The 19,173-nt window shown below is 37.1% G+C and overlaps 1 protein-coding gene across 17 annotated transcripts in view; it reads right to left on the bottom strand.

Annotated features, from left to right (window-relative positions):
- WDFY3 (WD repeat and FYVE domain containing 3) overlaps positions 1-19,173 on the bottom strand; it is a 277,660-nt gene that overhangs the window by 132,234 nt on the left and 126,253 nt on the right. For 16 of the 17 annotated variants that reach the window (XM_059666363.1, XM_059666352.1, XM_059666330.1 and 13 more), the window contains 4 exons: positions 17,898-18,059; positions 13,810-14,002; positions 12,329-12,515; positions 9,700-9,866 (listed from right to left, as the gene is read on the bottom strand). In XM_059666363.1, coding sequence (XP_059522346.1) covers positions 9,700-9,866; positions 12,329-12,515; positions 13,810-14,002; positions 17,898-18,059 — 709 coding nt within the window. Of the gene's footprint in view, positions 1-9,699; positions 9,867-12,328; positions 12,516-13,809; positions 14,003-17,897; positions 18,060-19,173 lie in introns of those variants that run through there. The other variant, XM_059666341.1, reaches the window with a different exon arrangement.

Below are 19,173 nucleotides of genomic sequence, written 5' to 3'. Positions count from 1 at the left end.
CAATGGGAAATGCAGGAGGCAGGTGATCAATGATTCTCTCTAATCATTAGTGTTTCTATCTCTCTCTCCCTCTCCCTTCCTCTCTGAAATCAATAAAAAAAAATATTTTTTAAAAAACTTGATAAAAATAAGCTTAGATAGACTGATGGACATGCAAATATAAAAGTCTGACTATATGTGACAAAAAGATGACAAAGTTAAAGAATAACTCTAATCAATATTTTGCATCTTTTTGCTAAGTGACATTATCGAGTCTCATTATAAAGAAAAGAGTTAAAAAGAGCTGAGTTTAGGGTACTATGAGAAAATTTGGATTTTCCTAAGTTTCATCTTCATTATTGGTTTCCAATGATGTCACTGACAAAAGACAAGGCATATTAATAACCAACCCAAGAACAAGTTGTCCACCACAAAGAGCTGAAATGAACACAATGTATACACACACACAATTAAATCAAATGTAAAATGTCATAATCTTGCATACAAAGATAACACTCAAAATGCAGTAGTCAGCAGAACATTAGGCGCTTAGTAATTTCTTTTTAGTTATAGTAATAAATCTGCCCTGATCCATCCTTAATCCTACTTGTTATCAAATTCATGTAGGGACCATGAACATAATGTAGTTAAAATAGGCTGACCATATAAATGACCAAGGAACATAGAGACTGCTAGTCTCCATCACAGGCTTCAAGAACAGAGCATTTTAACGAATCCAATTACTAATCAGTCTTTCTGTACATAAACTCAATCATTTCCTGTGACTAATCCAAAAAAAGAAATTTTCTAAGTGTAATATCATTTTCAAATTTAGTAGATCTTATGTACAATGGAACTAAACAAATTTGATCAGTTGGCTTTCTATCAGAAAAAGTATCTAAAGGAATAGCTGAATAGTAACACCAAAATAAGTAGCATATAAATTGAAGTATATTTTGAAAGCTGATGTTATCAGGTAGTTATTCAGGACTGTCATAACCATTAAATTTCTACAATATTTAATTGAGAAAGGAGAATAATAATTAAATCTAAAAGATAATTAAAAGACTGCTCTAATATCTTAACTAAACAGATCTATTCTGTATAGTTTCAAATTTTACATTAACTGACTTCAATCTGTTTGGTACACAAATAGCTAAAAATAATAGAGGTAAAGTGAGGAAATCATTCTAACAGATGGCAATTACCATCTCATTACTTTCAAGTCTATACAAGCAAAAACAAAAGAAAATTAATTAATCTAAGGTGTGAAAGGACAGTGGAAAATACAACAAAAAATAGAGCTCTTATTTTCAGAATCTAATGTAAAAGTGAGTGTTTGAAAAAAGAGCCTAAATGATACAGGCATAAGTAAAATGCAATACAAATAAAGGTCTAAATAAGGAAACTGAAGAGTTCATTCCATACTCAGACACTAAATATTATTATTTTTTAGATTTGAAGCCATCAGTTATGAAATATTGCAGAGAATGGATCTGAAGTGGTGAGATGAATAGAAGAATGAAAAGGTAAAACGACACCTATGGTCATACAGATGAGTGATCTTCAGAGCCTCAACTAGATTGTGGCAGTAGTGCTGGCAAGGAAGGAAATCAATGCATGCTTAGTGTAAGATGGAAAATAATGACGAAATTACACTTGTGAATGACCAGTGAGAAGGAGGCTGGCTAAACAATGTGAACGGTTACATTCCAGCAAGCCAGCTGAGCATCAGCCCTGGCCATGTGTGCATCCAGCCCAGATTACGTGGACCAAGAGCTTTTCACAGTAAGCCCATGACAGAGACTGCAGAGCACTTCAGTTACTAGCTTGAACAAAAACACATTCTTTTCTTATGAAGAGATATATTCTTTATTCTAAAAATATTAAAAACATTCACTCTGCTTAGGGAACAAATTTGAAAGCTATGAAGAGGCATGAATTATGAAGCACAACCTCACAATTGTGTTTCTGGAATAATTAAGATGAAAAATCACCATGGAGTTGTTATTAATCAGCAGGACTATTTCTTAAAGGAAAGGACTGTTCCATTTTTAAAAATTTATTTCTTTAGAAAAATGTCTCTGCTGGTTAAGATACAAAATTTTATAAAAGCTCCTGCTGTACAATACATAAATAGAAATCCCTTTTAAGCGTTAACATATCAAAACAGATACGTTTACCAGCTTTATTAATAACTTAGCTTACTTTTTCTTTGAAATTTTTGATTTCTATACAATTTAATTATATATAAAAACAGCACTAAAAATAAGATAGGTAAATTATATCTATATATAGAGAAATAAAAGGCAAATGTATCCTCTTTTAAATGTAACTATCGATAAATGGGTAAAAATTTCTTGGTAACAGGAATTTTCTTTTGATATACGATGAAAGGAAACCAGTGAAATCAGAGAAAATATTTCCCAAAGTACCCTGAACAAATAACTGGCAGAAAGTAAGATAAATAGTATCAAGTATATCAGAATAGGCACAGCCCCAACTTATAAATAGTCCAAACCAAAGAGTCACAGTTTGTAAAAAACTATTACTGCCTCATTCTGTGTGTTACACACGACATCATCACAATTGGCTTTCCTAATTTCCACTTCTGTACAATGGTCCATCATCTCTTATCCAAACCTAGATTAATAAGAAATGTAACACCCCTACCCGGCTGGAGTGGTTTAGTGGTTGGAGCATCAGCCCTTGCACCTTGGGGCTGCAGGTTCAATAATTGGTTGGGGTGCATATGAAAGGTAACTGATGGATATTTCTCTCTCTGTCTCTCCCCCTTCCTCTCTCTAAGCATGTCCTCTGGTGAGGATTAAAAAAAAAAGAAAGAAATGTACCCTGTGAAGCCCACTAAAACAAATAATCAAATTTAACAAAGTCATTGGTAAGGATATTTTAAAACACTGCATTTTTAAAATTAGCAGCAAGCAATCTTAAATGAAATGAAGAAAACAGTTTCATTCACAACAGTATCAAAAAATAAAATATTTCAGATACATTTAACAAAAACACTGAAAATCCTGTACAATGTACATTATAAATATTGCTGAGAGAAAAATAATAAGACTCGAATAAATCAAAAGCTGTATCTTCATGGATTGGGGTACTCACGATGTCAATTCTCCCCCAAAACAAATTGATCTATAGACTCAATGTATTCCCAATCAACATATCTCAGCAGGCTTTTTATGTTTTCAACTAGAGACCGGTGCACGGCATTCGTGCACACTGTGTGTGTGTGTTGGGGGGGGGGGGGGGGAGAGGGGTGGTGGCCCTTAGCCTGGCCTGCACTCTTGCAGTTTGGGACCTCTTGGGGATTTCTGCTTACTGGCAGGTGGACATCCCCAGAGGGTCCGAGGGGTCCTTAATGCTGCTGCGGAGGCGAAAGAAGCTCCCGCCACCGCCACTGTGCTCGCCAGCTGTGAGCCTGGCTTCTGGCTGAGCGGCGCTCCCTGTGGGGGTGCACTGACCACCAGGGGGTAGCTCCTGTGTTGAGCATCTGCCCCCTGGTGGTCAGTGCATGTCATAGTGACCGGTCATTCCGCCTTTTGGTCGATTTGCATATTAGCCTTTTATTATATAGGATAACTCAATAGTAAAATTTATATAAAATCCAAAGGACCTAGAGTAGCCAAAATAATTTTGAAAAGGAAGAACAAAATTGGACAACTTAAGTGACTTTATTTCAAGACTTACTTTAAAGATACAGTAATCAAGATTGTGTAGTATTGGCTTAAGGCATATTAACCAATGGAGCAGAAAAAAAGAAAGGGTCCCATATCGTCATATATTGTCTTTTCAACAAAGAGACCTGGCACACCTGGATATCCATATTGTTAAAAAAAAAAATTACTTCCTATCATTTATAAAAATTAACTTAAATTGATTCTCAAACCTTAATGTAAGCATTAAAATATGTACCTCCTTGAAGAAAACAGAGAAAATTTTAGTAAACTTGGCTTAATATTTCTTAAGATGAGGCAAAATCCATAAAATATAGGGTGTTCCCCAAAATGAAACACATCCATTTTTGATAGCTTAATTGTTGTTTCTTTCTTTTCAGATTTAACCCATTGGAATTAATAATTATTCAAAGTGTGCATACATATTTTGGGACACCTTGTATCTTAACAGTGATAAATTTGACTTCATCAAAATTTAAATTTCTCTTCTTCAGAAAGTGCTAAGACAAAAAAAAGGCAAGTAAAGACTAGAAGAACTTAAAATACATATTTTATAAAGCACTTATCCAAAAATAGGGGTCAAATGGCAAATAAGCATATGAAAAAATGCTCAAAATTATGTAGGAAAATGTGAAGTAAAAAAACCACAATTAGAAACTACTACATACTCACTAGAAAATCTAAAATTAAAAAAACAAAACAAAAAACTAGCACCATCAAGTGTTGCTGAGGGTGTAAAGTAAACTTTCATATGTGGCTGATGTAAACACAAATTGGGAAAGCCACATTAGAACACAGTTTGGCAGCTCCTCGTACAGTTAAACATAGATTTACCATACCCAGCAACTCTACTGCTTGGTATTTATCCCAAACAAATGAAAATTTATATCCACACAAAAACATATTTTATATGAATGTTGATAGTAGCTTTACTCTGTTCATCGTAGCTTTACTCATGATAGTTAAATAAATGCCATCAACTGGACAACTTAAGTAACTTTATTTCAAGACTTACTTTAAAGATACAGTAATCAAGATTGTGTAGTATTGGATTAAGACACATTAACCAATGGAGCAGTAAAAAGGAAGTGTCCCATATGGTCATATATGGTAGGAGAGCCAAACAATTAAATACTAGACAGTATCAAAACGGAACAAATTTCAGGTACCCTATATAATAAAACCCTAATATGCAAATCAACCGAATGGTGGAATGACCGGTCACTATGATGCACATTGACCACCAGGGCGCAGATGCTCAATGCAGGAGTTTCCCCCTGGTGGTCAATACGCTCCCACAGCCAACCTCCCGCATTGCCCCTGCCCCTCCCGGCCCCGATCACCTCCCAGGCTGAGGGTGCACCGGGCCTCTAGAGTGTGTGTGTGTGTGTGTGTGTGTGTGTGTGTGTGTGTGTGTATAACTAAAAGGTATTATATATTAACTGAGGTATTATATATATACAAAATACCTCAACACTCCTGACAAAAAAAAAAAGACATTCAATAGTCCCTTTGTGTGGAATAAAGCTATATACACTAGTGCATACCATAACGCTGCAAAGTAGGCTATGAGAAAAAGGTAATTTTGAATTATAAATGAAAATCAAAATTACCTAACTTGATCAATTTATTTTACAGAAGATTGTATCATTTTTTCCTGATATTTAGAAAGGTTAGGTCATTCATGGACACCTGAATGCTGACTCTTAGGTTAACATCCTTCCTAGTTAACCTTGCATTCAGAAACATATGTCACTGAATTCTCATGGGAATCCCAGGAGGTGCTGGGTTTTATGTTTATTATCCCTGTTATGGATAAGACAACACCAGGCAGACGAATGGGGAAGGTTAATTTTGCTGCATTAATCCTCTCATTACAAAATTATACTATTGTAACTAGCTATTATACCAGTGTCATGATCATACTGATTAACCAAATGAAAGAACAAAAGTCTAAAATAGGAAGTACATAGATTGCTGAGCTATTTTTAAATTAACTAAGAGAAAGAGAACTACAGAGTACTCAAGCTGGAATCGATAAATTAGAAGTATTTTGAGACCCCTATTTTTCAAATATTGAATAAAATGAAGCTTTAAACTGCTCAGAAAATATGCCTGAATTTCTTATTGTACAAACTTATTTATTTCTACTAATTTTTAGAGAGAGAGGGAGAGGGAGAGAGAAAGAAACATCAAAGATGAGAGAGAATCATCCATTGGCAGTCTCCTGCACACTCCCTACTGAGGGATCAAGCCTGAAACCTGGGCATGTGCCCTGATGGTGATGTCTTGGTTCATGGATGGATGGATGCTCAATCACTGAGCAACACAGGCCGGGCTGCACAGACTAATTTAAAAAGCTCTATACAATCTACACACTGAGGGTACATCTTATCACAGTAAGTTTGACAACTCAGTAATCTAAGTCATGCCTTTTCAGTGTAATTTTCTACAATAAATCACATTTAGGATTTTCTAATAAATTCATTTATTCTCATTGACTTAAAAACTTATAACTGACTACTATGTCACATAATACATACATAATGTTCTGTGAAATTTAAACGAACAGACGTGCTGCTATTTTTTGGCTAATTAAATTCTATATGCAAATATAAACATATTGCATATTTACCAAGTGACAATCATGTGAAAGAAACCATTAGAAGCCCCCAGCTTCACATTACTTCAGAATGTTCAGAATGGTTATTATGTACAGAAAATAAATAAGTAAAAGCACCCTTTTATTTTTTCAGTTGATATTCAATTACAGTTGATATTCACTGTTATTTTATACTAGAGGCCCGGTGCACAAAAATTTGGAGGGACCCTTGGGAGGGTCCCTCAGCCCGTCCTGTGCCCTCTCCCAGTCTGGGACCCTCAAGGAATGACCACCTGCTGGCTTAGGCCCGTTCCCCAGGGGACTGGGCCTAAGCTGGCAGTCAGAACCCTCAGGGGATATCCACTTGCCAGCGGGGAGCAGGCCTAGCTGCAGTAGGACATCCTTAGCGCTGCTGAGGAGGCGGAGAGGCTCCCACCACCACCGCTGTACTGGCAGCTGGCAGCCTGGTTTGTGGCTGAGCAGAGCTCCCCCTGTGGGAGTACACTGACCACCAGGGGGCAGCTCCTGCATTGAGTGTGTGTCATAGTGACCAGTGATTTCCAGTCATTCTGCAGTTAGGGTCAATTTGCATATTACCCTTTTATTATATAGGAGAGAGGCCTGGTGCATGGGTGGGGGCTGGCTGGTTTGCCCTGAAGGGTGTCCTGGATCAGGGTGGGCGTCCTGCTGGGGTGCCTGGCCAGCCTAGGTGAGGGGCTGATGGCTGTTTGCAGGCTGGCCACACCCCCTTCAGAGTGGGGGTCCCTGCTGGGGTGCCCAGCCAGCCTCGGTGAGGGGCTGAGGGCTATTTGCAGGCTGGCCAAGCCCCCCAGCAGGGACTCTCACCCCATGAGGGTGTGGCCAGCCCGGGTGAGGGGCTGATGGCTGTTTGCAGGCTGGCCACAGCCCCCAGCCACCCAAGCTCCCAGTGGAGGCTGGCTGAAAGCAGGTATCTGGGATTTATTTGTCTTCTATAATTGAAACTGTTGCCTTTTGCGGAGGCCACAGCCGGCCAGGCAGGCGGGAAGCTTGGCTTCCTCCATCGCTGGGACAACCAAGCCTCCTGCTTGCTCCAGCTCTGTGGCTGCCAGCCGCCATCTTGGTTGGGTTAATTTGCATATAGTCACTCTGATTGGCTGGTGGGCGTGGCTTGGGCATAGCAAAGGTATGGTCAATTAGCATCTTTGTCTTTTATTAGTGTAGATTAGTTTCAGGTATACAGCATAGTGGTTAGACATTTATATAACTTATGAAGTGATCCCCCTGATTATTCTACTACCCATTTGGCACCATACATAGTTACCACAGTACTAGAGTATCACAGTACACGAATGTCGTGCACTGGTCTGGGGGTGGGGGAGACGGTCCTCTCAGCCCAGCCTGTGACTGGGACCCCTCAGGGGATGTCTGCTTGTTGACTTAGGCCCGATCCTTCCTTGCTCCTTACTGCTCAGCTCACTGCTTCTTGGCGCTGCCATGGAGGCGGGAGCCGTGAGTCTGGCTTCTGGCCGAGTGGCACTCCCCCTGTGGGAGCGTACTGACACCCAGGAGGCAGCTCCTGCATTAAGCATCTGCCCTCTGGTGGTCAGTGCGCGTCACAGCAACTGGTCGTTTGCCGTTGGGTCTATTTGTATATTAGTCTTTTATTATATAGGACTAGGGGCCTGGTGCACGAAATTCGTGCACTGGGTGTGTGTGTGTGGGGGGGAGTGTCCCTCAGCCCAGCCTGCCCCCTCTCACATACTGGGAGCCCTCAGGCGTTGACCCCCATCACCCTCCAATCGCAGGATTGGCCCCTTGCCCAGGCCTGACGCCTCTGGCCTAGGCGTCCGGCCCGGGCAGCGGGGACCTGCAATGGCAGCAGGGGGTGCCGCGATTGCGCGGGCTCCGCCCCTGCCCCTGCAGGACGCCTCTGGCTGAGGCGTCCGGCCCGGGCAGCAGGGACCCGCAGCTGCAGCGGCCCCGCGATCCTGGGCTTCGCTTTAGGCCCAGGCAAGGGACCCCTAGCTCCCGGGACTGCCAGCTTTGACCGTGCCCAGCTCCCATTGCTGGCTCCACCCCTACTTCCTGCTATCACTGGCCAGGGCAGAAAAGGCGCCTGATTCTCTGATCATGGCTGGGGGGCAGGGCAAAGGCGGCCCCAGGGCCGCCTTTGCCCTGCCCCCCAGCTTTTAGCTCTTCCCTGGGTTTCCAATCACTGTCAGTGGCAGGGGGCTTCTTCCTGCTTTCCCTTTCGACTCCCTGCATTGTGCCTACATATGCAAATTAACCGCCATCTTGTTGGCAGTTAACTGCCAATCATAGTTGGCAGTTAATTTGCATATAGCCCTGATTAGCCAATGAAAAGGGTATCGTCGTACGCCAATTACCATTTTTCTCTTTTATTAGTGTTGATTATTGACTATATTCCCTGAAGAACTGTGACTATTTTCTTTTTTTTTTTTGTTCTTCTTAAAATTCTTCTTTTTTTTATTTTTTTTATTTTTTTATTGCTTAAAGTATTACAAAGGGTATTACATATGTATCCATTTTATCCCCCCGCCCTAGACAGTCCCCTAGCCTCCCCTATCACCCAGTGTCTTATGTCCATTGGTTATGCTTATATGCATGCATACAAGTCCTTTAGTTGATCTCTTACCCCCCTACCTCCTGCCCCCCAACCCTCCCCGGCCTTCTGTGACTATTTTCTTACTACTAATTTGTATTCCTTAATCCCTTCAATTTTTCCACCCAATCCCCCAACACCCCTCCAATCTGGCAACTATCGGTTTGTTCTCCAGATCTATGAGTCTGTTTCTGCTCTATTCACTTATTTTGTTCTTCTGAATTCCAACTAAGTGAAAATCACATGGTATTTAAAATAAGCTTGTATTCTTATGTAACTAAATGTTATTAACTATAGAGTAAATTTTCAAAATTTACTCTATAGTTAATAACATTTAGTTATTAACTATTTAGATGAGGAGTCAAAGTCAGGAAATCTGAACTATAAAATTTATTTTCTGTTACAAAAGAAATTATGTAACTTCTTTGTACTTAGGTTTGCTGAGTTTTAAGTAAAATATATATTCATAGAGAAAAGCACAGAGACTGGAGAATATAAGTCATGGTACAGCCATATAAAGTGGAAATGTGTGAAGTGCCAACATCAAAAGAGACATATTTGGGTTATTAAACTGTTTATATGCTAAAATGAAATACTAAAATATAAATTTCACTGTTTTTATTTTATTATATTTCAGTATTTAATCTGTAAAGACTTTCACTCAACAAATTACATCATAAAGAGCACAAACTTTAAAAGAGTAGATTACCTTTATATAAGTAACAAATAAAGAGCAATCAAAGTCAGACTGCTTCATTCTTTCACGATTTCTGACTGAAAATGGGAGATGGGGGGATGGGAGACAAGAAACTCACCTTTGCCTGCAGGCTGAGGCACTGCAAATCCAGGCAATAAGAAGGGTGCCCCTGTGGTAATACCAGCTGGTTTTAGTTCACTGACACCGTATGTTGTTAGGGAAGTTATCAGATTAACCAGATCTTTCAAGGCATCTTTGGATTCTGCCTCTTTTGCTTGTTCCAATCTAGGAAGAGTAGGATTTAGCAAATATTTTTTTCTAGTTATATTCTCAAATTTAATACAGAAATGTTCAATATTTATATGCAGTAAATAAACATATCAAATGCTCCAAGAAGTATCTTCTTGCATTTTTCCCATGTAAAAACACATTTTTTAGAATCTACAAATTTTCAGACATTATGGTGTATTTGAAAAAAATACACAACAGTTTGAAGCCCTGATTGATATCAGTGCTGATTTTGCCACTAGCAGTGCTATTTTAGGTAAATCATTGATCTTTGGTATAAAGTGTCTATAAAATAATTAGATTAAATATCTCTTAAATTCCCTAAAGCTCTAAGGCAGTGGTTCTCAATCTGTGGGTTGTGACCCCTTTGGCGGTCGAATGACCCTTTCACAGGGGTCGCCTAAGACCATCCTGCATATCAGATATTTACATTACGATTCATAACAGTAGCAACATTACATTATGAAGTAGCAATTTTATGGTTGGGTCACAGCATGAGGAATTGTATTTAAAGGGCCAGAAGGTTGAGAACCACTGCTCTAAGGTAATAAAATTTCACTGTTTACAAGCAAAACACTTATTAACTATTTCTTTCCTAAAATATTTTCTCTGCTAACAATTTTAAAAAAATGAATTTCTTGGGGAGGATTCTAACACTTCATCTGTATTTCATTAATTAATTCAGGTACTCTATTAGAGGACATTTAAATAAAGTTCTGAGAGGCTAACAATTTTTTTAAAACAATCTTAATTCCTTTAGAGGAACATTGGAGTGATTATAGAATCATCTTTTGATTATGGCTTTATTGAGAATAAAAAATGAGGTGCAAAATGTAGTTTTTAAAGAATAAGATTTATTGGGGAACCTGCCGATGGAACTAATTACTCCCATTAAAATAAACTTGGAGAATGCACAAAAGTAGAGAAGAAAAAAAAGTATGCTTACCATCACAACTAGAAGACATGTTAATATTATGATATATTTTTTAAACTTGTATTTTTCAATGTGAAAGTTTTGTTTTAATAAGTTATTTTCATACCATATGAAGAATTTTATAACCTCCCCCCCCCCCCCCCCCCGGTTTGCTAGTGTTATACAGGTTTCTCTATGTAGTATAAACTCTCCATACATATGCTTTTAATCGTCATGGAGAACCAACCACTGATTTGGGGAGAGGGAAGTGGGATAGCTAGTGAAACTCAGAGTATAAGAGCACTAACATACATAAAATGTCATCTAAACTTAAGATTATATCTTTAGGATATAATCTTAAGAGACATTATTGTGTCAAAGTAATGATTATTCTGAGGCTTTTGATAATATCTGGTAACCTGTGTTCTCAAAGGTTTGCACCAATTAATAACCTCCTAGTAATATGAAATAGTTATTTCATCAATTTTCAGATGTCCTCGTTTGTAAATCATGATACATATGCAAAATTATATTCTTCGGGGTTGCCTAGTATTAAGTAATAGTATCTTGGAAATAAAATGTTTAAAAATAGTGCTTATTTAAAATAGATCAAATGATTCAAAAATAACTGATGACCCAGGGCACAACTAGTGAGGCATGAATATCTTTTTCCTAGTAAATTTGTAACCAGTCACTTTCCATATATGCATGGAACATTTGGTATGGAAAAGGAGGCTAGTGAAACATTTTAGATTACCTAATTTGTTTTATACATTTGTAAGGTCTCACTCAATCTAATTATTCTTGTTTTTAGCTACATTAATAACAATGCTGAATTACTAAATAAGGAAAACCAAAAATATAATTAAGCAAGAATAGTTTATACTTTAGAAAGATTCTAATTATTTCATCTAAGTTTCACTTCTTCAGATACTAAAGATTTATTCTTCACATCTAACCACTGATTCTACCACGCTTATAGTCTACATTTGCCAATTTAATTCTAAGTTCACTTTATGTACACTATTCGCAGAAGAGGAATAAAAATAAGTGATTAAAGCTAAGAGTAGATAAAGTATACATAAAATAAGTGACTGATTCCTTTTATCCTAACCATCTATATATATAAAAGCCTAAGCAACTTGCCAACTGGCTAACCGGTAGCTATGACATGCACTGACAACCAAGGGGCAGACACTCAATGCAGGAGCGGAAACCACAGGCATCGTAACATGGGACAGATGAATCTTAAAGGGAAGGGGGAGGGCAGAAAGAGATGAACCAATGATCTTATATGCATACTAGATGCCTGGTGCACACATTTGTGCACCGTTGCGGTCCCTTGGCCTAGCCTGTGGGGTTTGGGCCGAAACTGGCTCTCCGACATCCCCAAGAGGTCCCAGATTGCGAGAAAGCGCAGGCCAGGCCGAGGGACCCCACAGGTGCACAAATCCATGCACTGGGCCTCTAGTGAACTCTATTGTTTCCTTTGATGAAAAAGATTGAGTAGACATTTAAAATATATTCTTGAATTGGGGGGTTTTACCTAAGCAAGAGGTCACAAAGGAAAATATATCCTTGCCATATCCGAAAATCATCCAAAAGAGTTTGGGAAACATCACTGGAATCTTTGAGGAAACAAGAAAGCCCAGCAAACATTTCAACAATTTCTAGGGGAGACAGGTCATCTGATTGCTGCATATTCTGAACACATGTAGATAAACATTCTTTTTCTGTAAGAATAAATAAATAATAAACATGCATTATTTATGGCAATTGCTTAAGAAAACTTTCTTGTTTCGGAGTTAGCGTTTAATGAAACATTAAATTTAAATGTATCTATAAAATACTGTAAGATAAACGTTATACATTCTAAAAATAAATATAAGACTTAAATTCATTGGGAAAATTCTAGTTGTAAGGAGCAAACAAAGAGTAATAAAGGAAGGATTGAAAAGTAGTTGACATTTAATATAGTTTTTAAATCATTGGATGTTTTATCATCAAACAAAATGACTGCCTGCTGCCAAATGATATTTTTGATCTTTTATATTAATACAGTAAAAGGATGGAAAAAATTTAAAAAACTGTCTTTTAAGTTTAAGAAGACAAATCTAATAATTACTGTAAAGCTCAAATTAGAGTCAATCTAGACCAATGAGATACAGAACTACTCCGGGAAACAAAATTTTAAAAAGTTGTGCTTGTACTATATATTACTAATTTAAAACACAGTTATACCCCATTACTGACTGGTGATTGGAGTCATATCATCTCTTATCTTTAATGAAATTTATTTGTCTAAAGAAACCCAGTTTCACATAACAAAGGCTAAAAGATTTAACATGTGAACAGATGCAAGAAACAGAATTGACAATTTCTCTTTTGTGTTGATAAAGAATCCACTTAATTTTATTTATGCCACATAAAACAGATTAATATCTGCCTACCTATGAAATATCTTAAGATTTTTAACTGTAGCATCTCAAAAAAAAACTTTTTATTTATCCAGTAAAAGGGAGGGGATAGGTTATGACACAGAACTTATATTATAAGTGAATACACAAAAATAACATTATTTTAACTCTTGTACATAGCTATCATTTGGATGAAAATTTCTTACATTTTGAAATGCTTTACAAATAGAAAAATAAATATTTTTTCTCTTGGCAAATTTCATTTTTAATTATTGATTGATGGATTTAGAGAGAGAGAAAGAGGGGGAGAGAGAGAGAGAGAGAGAGAGAGAGAGAGAGAGAAAGAAACATAGACCTGTTCATTTCACTTATTTATGCATTCATTGGTCGATTCCTGCACGTGCCCTGACTCGGGAATCAAACCTGCAACCAGGGCATATCCAGAGTATGTTCCAATCAACTGAGCTACCTGGCCTGGGGTTGGCAAATATAATTTTTAATTTAAAGAAGAATCTTTGGGAAAATGAGAGATTAAAAATAAATCTGTCATCATATGAAGAGAAAAGTGAAAGAAATGTAGAGCACCTAGAATGAATAAAGAGATATTCACCATGGATATACTTCACTACATTGACACTAAGACCGTGACGGGATATGGTCATGAGGACTTCGCCAGCACTCTTCCTCCAAGGCAGGTTATAGGGCGGGCACCAAGAGGTTATTGCACTGAATAAAAGCTGGAGATCATCTTTCTGAGCCAGCTCCTCCGCCGGGGAAACAAAACTGCAGAGTTTCACTAAGATCTAAACAAAACAAAACAAAACAAATGTGTGTATAAATGAATGGTTGGGGAAAGGGAGGACCCAGAAAAGGACTAGATCTGACCATTGAAAACTGTGAAAGTTCAGGGTTAGTATGAGCAATACCATTAAAGCCACAATGATGAGTGCTCTAACTTAAACAGCATTAACAAAAAACAACTATAATTTAGAAGGGTGTTATTGTAAGATAGTTATCCAGTCCTACTTTTATCAACTTATTAAAAATGTTCTATGTTTGCTATTTCTTTTCATCATGTACTTTTGTATACCTTGACCTAAGCGGCATAAATCAACAGTAACATTCAAAGTCGACATTTTAGTTTTCTAGTTTAGTTCTTGAATTCTTCGTTTATCATAGGTGAAATGCAATTTTCTTCTCTAAAAAGAACAGTTTTAGAAAGATGAGAAAGTAAAAACAGTAAAACAAAGTAAAAGTATTTTCAAAATGTTCTAATTTCTATATATGTAAAAGGGGATATTAGAATAATAAAATCATCTTAATTCATAAGTAACTTTTAAATATGTCTAGTAGCCAAAAATCTTCTTAAGCCTAGCTTTCAAGGAAGATTAAAAAAACTTCTTAAATTCTGGAATGAGTATTTTTTAATTATGAATTGCAAAATATAGAGTACACTGGTGTTCACAGCATCAAAAGCCTTCTACTTGGGGAATTTAGCTATGGTTTCCACCCTTTAAAGGATTTTGTTCTTCTAATCTCAATTCAGTGGCAGGAACAGTTAACTTTTTTACTCTGTGGGAAACTTTCTCATTTAAATATTTTCAAACATATATATATAATGTTAATAAAATAAGTATAAGTTATGAAATAATTTCATTCTATTGGAAGTGCTTCATGAACTCTGAGTATTTCATTATCTGTGGAGAAACTGCTACATAGAAAAAAGTATTTGGTACAGCATAGGGAATATAATCACTAATACTGTGATAAATATATACGGTGCCAGGTGGGTACTGAAAATATTGGGGGTAGAGGACACTCTGAAGTATATAATTGTCTAACCACTATGCTGTATACCCGAAACTAAAACAAAATAGCATGGAAGTAAACTGTAATTGAAAGTTTGAAAAAAGTATTTGAAATGTCATGATCTGTCTGAGAAAGGTAAGTCTTGCTTTTCCTATTTCCTTCAATGCATAAATCTAATTAAATACAAGAGCTTTCTAAATCATAGATGCCAAATATCAGGAAGATAAAAAAGGATTAGGAATTTAGACAAAAAAACAAAATATAAAATAAGTAATATAGGCACCCCCCCCCCCCACACACACACACACAAAAAATGCCTGGAGATATTGTTGAGTACTAAATGCCCATTAATATGTGTAATATGTATATATTTTCCCATATGTATCAAATGCAACATAAAGCCACCTGGGGAAAAAAGAGTTAATTGCAGCAAAAAGACATATGCTCAGAAGATTGTATTGTTGATTTTACTTTTCTTGGGTTCTCACATTATCCTGTGTGAGAGGGATGAACATCATTTTTCTAATTCGCAACATAAGAGCAAATCCAAAAATAAAATACTTATTTCCAGATCAGTTCTGTATTCTCAGCAGTAAAATGGATTTATTTCTTGAAGTTATTGACTCTTAAGATAATAGATTTTAATCTTTAAGGGCAGAAGTATTCTTACAAATATCTAATATAATCCTTTCTTTTTACAAACTAGAAAACTAAGGCCTATGTCTCCTCCCTCTCGGCCCTACACTACCACTTCTATTTGCGGGGAATCTGTCACAAAGTCCAGCCACGGTGGCCGAGCAATAATTGGCTTCATCAACGCAAATGAAAAAGCAGAACAAAACAAATCAAACAAACAAACAAAAAACCCCTACAAAAACCAAATGCCTACATGGAGCAATACCAACTGCTAAGGGCCCAGGAAACTCTCTGTCACATAATATAAACTTAGGAATTTAATCTATCAAAAATACTATGTGTTCTGAAAACATGCGATAAGTTATATCTTCTAGACAAAAGGATGAAAACCATGTCCAGCCTGGGATGAGAAACTAAGAAAGGGACTAAAGGGTCCCGGATTTGATTCCCTTGCGGTCAAGGGCACGTACCTCGGTTGCAGGCTCCTCCCCAAGCCCGAGCCCTGGTTGGGGTTCATTCAGGAGGCAACCAATCAATGTGTTTCTCTCACATCAATGTTTCTCTCTATCTTTCCATCTCTCTTCCACTCTCCCTAAAAAAATCAACGGAAAAATACCCTCAGGTGAGGATTAAAAAATATATATATATACAATTCTACTTCCATTGATTGCATAAAGCATTAATTTCGTCTTTAGAAGGGCTTTATTGAAACAGGGCAACTAATCTAATCAACACTGTCTAAAAACAGCTTTAATTCCCATGAGATTTACTCCTTCATTTACTTCCACTGCTTTTCTCATCCATTCTAATTCAGGAGTCACATTAACCTGAGTTCTAATCCTACTCTGCCATTTGGGAGGAAAACAAAAATTCTGAAGTCATGGGTTATCTTGCAAATTATAAGGTAAGGGATTTAAGTTCACCACTAGCACAAAAGTATCTAATAAATCAAGTGTCCAATAAATATTTGCAGAATTAGTATTTTATTATCCTGTCTTTTCTTTTTTAAAACCGCCTTACCCTCCCACTCCTGTCCTTTCATGGTTAGCAGCTCTACAGTAGAGTACAGTCATTCCTGCAGTAAACACCTCAGTTACATGGGGTGCAATTGCCATCTGGACCCAGCTCTACCTTACCTAGTGCAGATCCACTGCCCTACTGCATGGTGGTGACAACAGCGCAATCACAGGTACTTTCATTTCATATCTACTATGTCCTAAGGGAGAACTGTAGCTTTGTGGATTATTTAACTTACTTTTCACAAAACCCTTTAGGTAGGTATCATTATCTTCATTTTAGAAATGAAAAATCTATATCTTAGGTGATATAATTTCAGAGAACTGGATACAAGCAGGAGTGGGGGTTTTTATTGAGGTGAAAACACATAACATACAATTTACCAACTTAATCATTTTAAGTATAGAATACAGTGGTGTTTACTCTAAATACGCTGTTACACAACACATCTCTAGAACACTGTCATCTTGCAAAACTGAAACTCTATACCAATTGAAAACAACTCTTTTTCCCCACCCACAACCCCTGTCGATCATTTTATTTTCTGAGTTTGACTCACTTTAGATTCACATAAGTGGAATTATACCCTATTTGTCTTTTTGTGTCAAAATGTTTTTTTTAATTCTATATTAGGTTCTCTGGGCACACTATACTTTAAATGTTTGTAGTTTGCTTGCTTTGAAAATTTTCTCCCAAGAAAGGCTATCAAAATGACAATATTTCCAGGCTAGGTAGCAAAGGTCTTTTTAAGCCTTTCTTAACCACTAATGCTATTAAAGGAATGGTGGCCATGGTGGGAAAGAATGAATTTGCAGGCAAGGAGCAGAGGAGGTAGCAGCAGGCACTAAAATAAACATTTTTATAATTTAAATATTTATAGTTAGATATACAGGGACTTCCTATATATAGACAGCAACAAAAGAAAATCTCTTCACATTATAAGAAATATTATGACAAACTTAATGATTACCAACAAAAGTTTTCCTTGCTTAGTTCATTCCACAGATGATATTGCTAGAACAAAGGTAAACTTAATAGTTGACTGTCCAAGAAACAAACTTGTTAATACCTCACATATTTCTCAAAAGAAGTGTACAGATCCAACAAATGTGACAGTTACATGAGATAAAAATAATAAACAACATGAAATACTACAGAAAATGGAACAGGCAACACATTAATTGAAGGAATACACCTGTCTCACTTTAAACAGCCCGGCAAACAGCCCTTCCATACCTGTACAAAAACTTTCTGGAGTAGTCCACGACGTTCTGCTAGAGGTAGCTCGTTCTGTGCACCTCCAACTGCCTCAGGCACATGTGGAAGGTCAAAAAACAGATACAAACATTTAACCAGGGTGGAAGGCACTGACATCGTTGTCATGCAGTCCACAGTTTTCTGGAAAACAAATCAATCAATAAATGAATAGGTAAATAAGTAAGAAGACAGACATAATTGCAATTGGTACAGCTAAGTGAGGTTACAAATTTTAAGCCAGAAGCTAAATCATTAACTCCAAATTTTCATGCAGGAAATTATATATAAAAATAAGATTTTAAATGCCTGAAGAAATTAAAAATAAATGTGTGCTGAAAAAATACTTATTTCCCATTTGGACAAATTTGCTCTAGTCAAATATTGAGATGTGTTTATTTGTTATTATTAAAGTATCAAGTAAGTTTGCTATTTATTCATTAAGAGGTAGCATGTTTCAAATAATATAAGCTCTGGTATTTAGAAAAAGGAAATTAACTATGAATGCGGCCAACTAATTTTGCTGGACCTCACTTTTATCTCCTATAAAATGGGTATAATGGTACATACTTCTTAGGATTAATAGATTATGTAAGGCAACAAATGCAGCCTGACCGGTTTGGCTCAGTGGATAGAGTGTCGGCCTGTGGACTGAAGTGTCCCGGGTTCGATTCCAGTCAAGGGCATGTACCTTGGTTGCGGGCGCATCCCCAGTGGGGAGTGTACAGGAGACAGCTGATTGATGTTTCTCTCTCATCGATGTTTCTAACTCTCTATCCCTTTCCCTTCCTCTCTGTGAAAAATCAATAAAATATGTTAAAAAACAAACAAACAAAAAAACAAATGTATGGACATATTAAGAACTAAATTATATATTAGTAGTTGATTTACTATCACTGTAATGTTATTGTTATTGTAGATTTTGGGGGCTGGAAGAACATTTGAAGAATATAGCCATCACACAAAATACAATCTCTGTATTATTTTCACGGATTTCTAGAGAAAGAAATTCCAGACCTTCTCATGGTAAACATTTCAGTATTTTAAAGAAGTATGCTATAATAATTACCAAAAATTTTCCATGGTGCAGTTTTTAATAAAAAGGTTAACCATGCCAGAGGTGAGCATTTCCTGAATGCCCAGGGTATGTCAGGCAGTGTGCTGGGAGCTGGACACATGTCCCTGTCCTTCAGGAGACCCTAGTCTACCAGCAGAAGCAGGCTCATCAGTAACTGATTAAATCTCATAGCGTCACAGT

Source organism: Myotis daubentonii, chromosome 1, assembly GCF_963259705.1.
Source record: "Myotis daubentonii chromosome 1, mMyoDau2.1, whole genome shotgun sequence".
Taxonomy (NCBI): Eukaryota; Metazoa; Chordata; class Mammalia; order Chiroptera; family Vespertilionidae; genus Myotis; species Myotis daubentonii.
The sequence above is the reverse complement of the archived record's forward strand: the minus strand, read 5'-3'. Positions and strand labels throughout refer to the sequence as shown.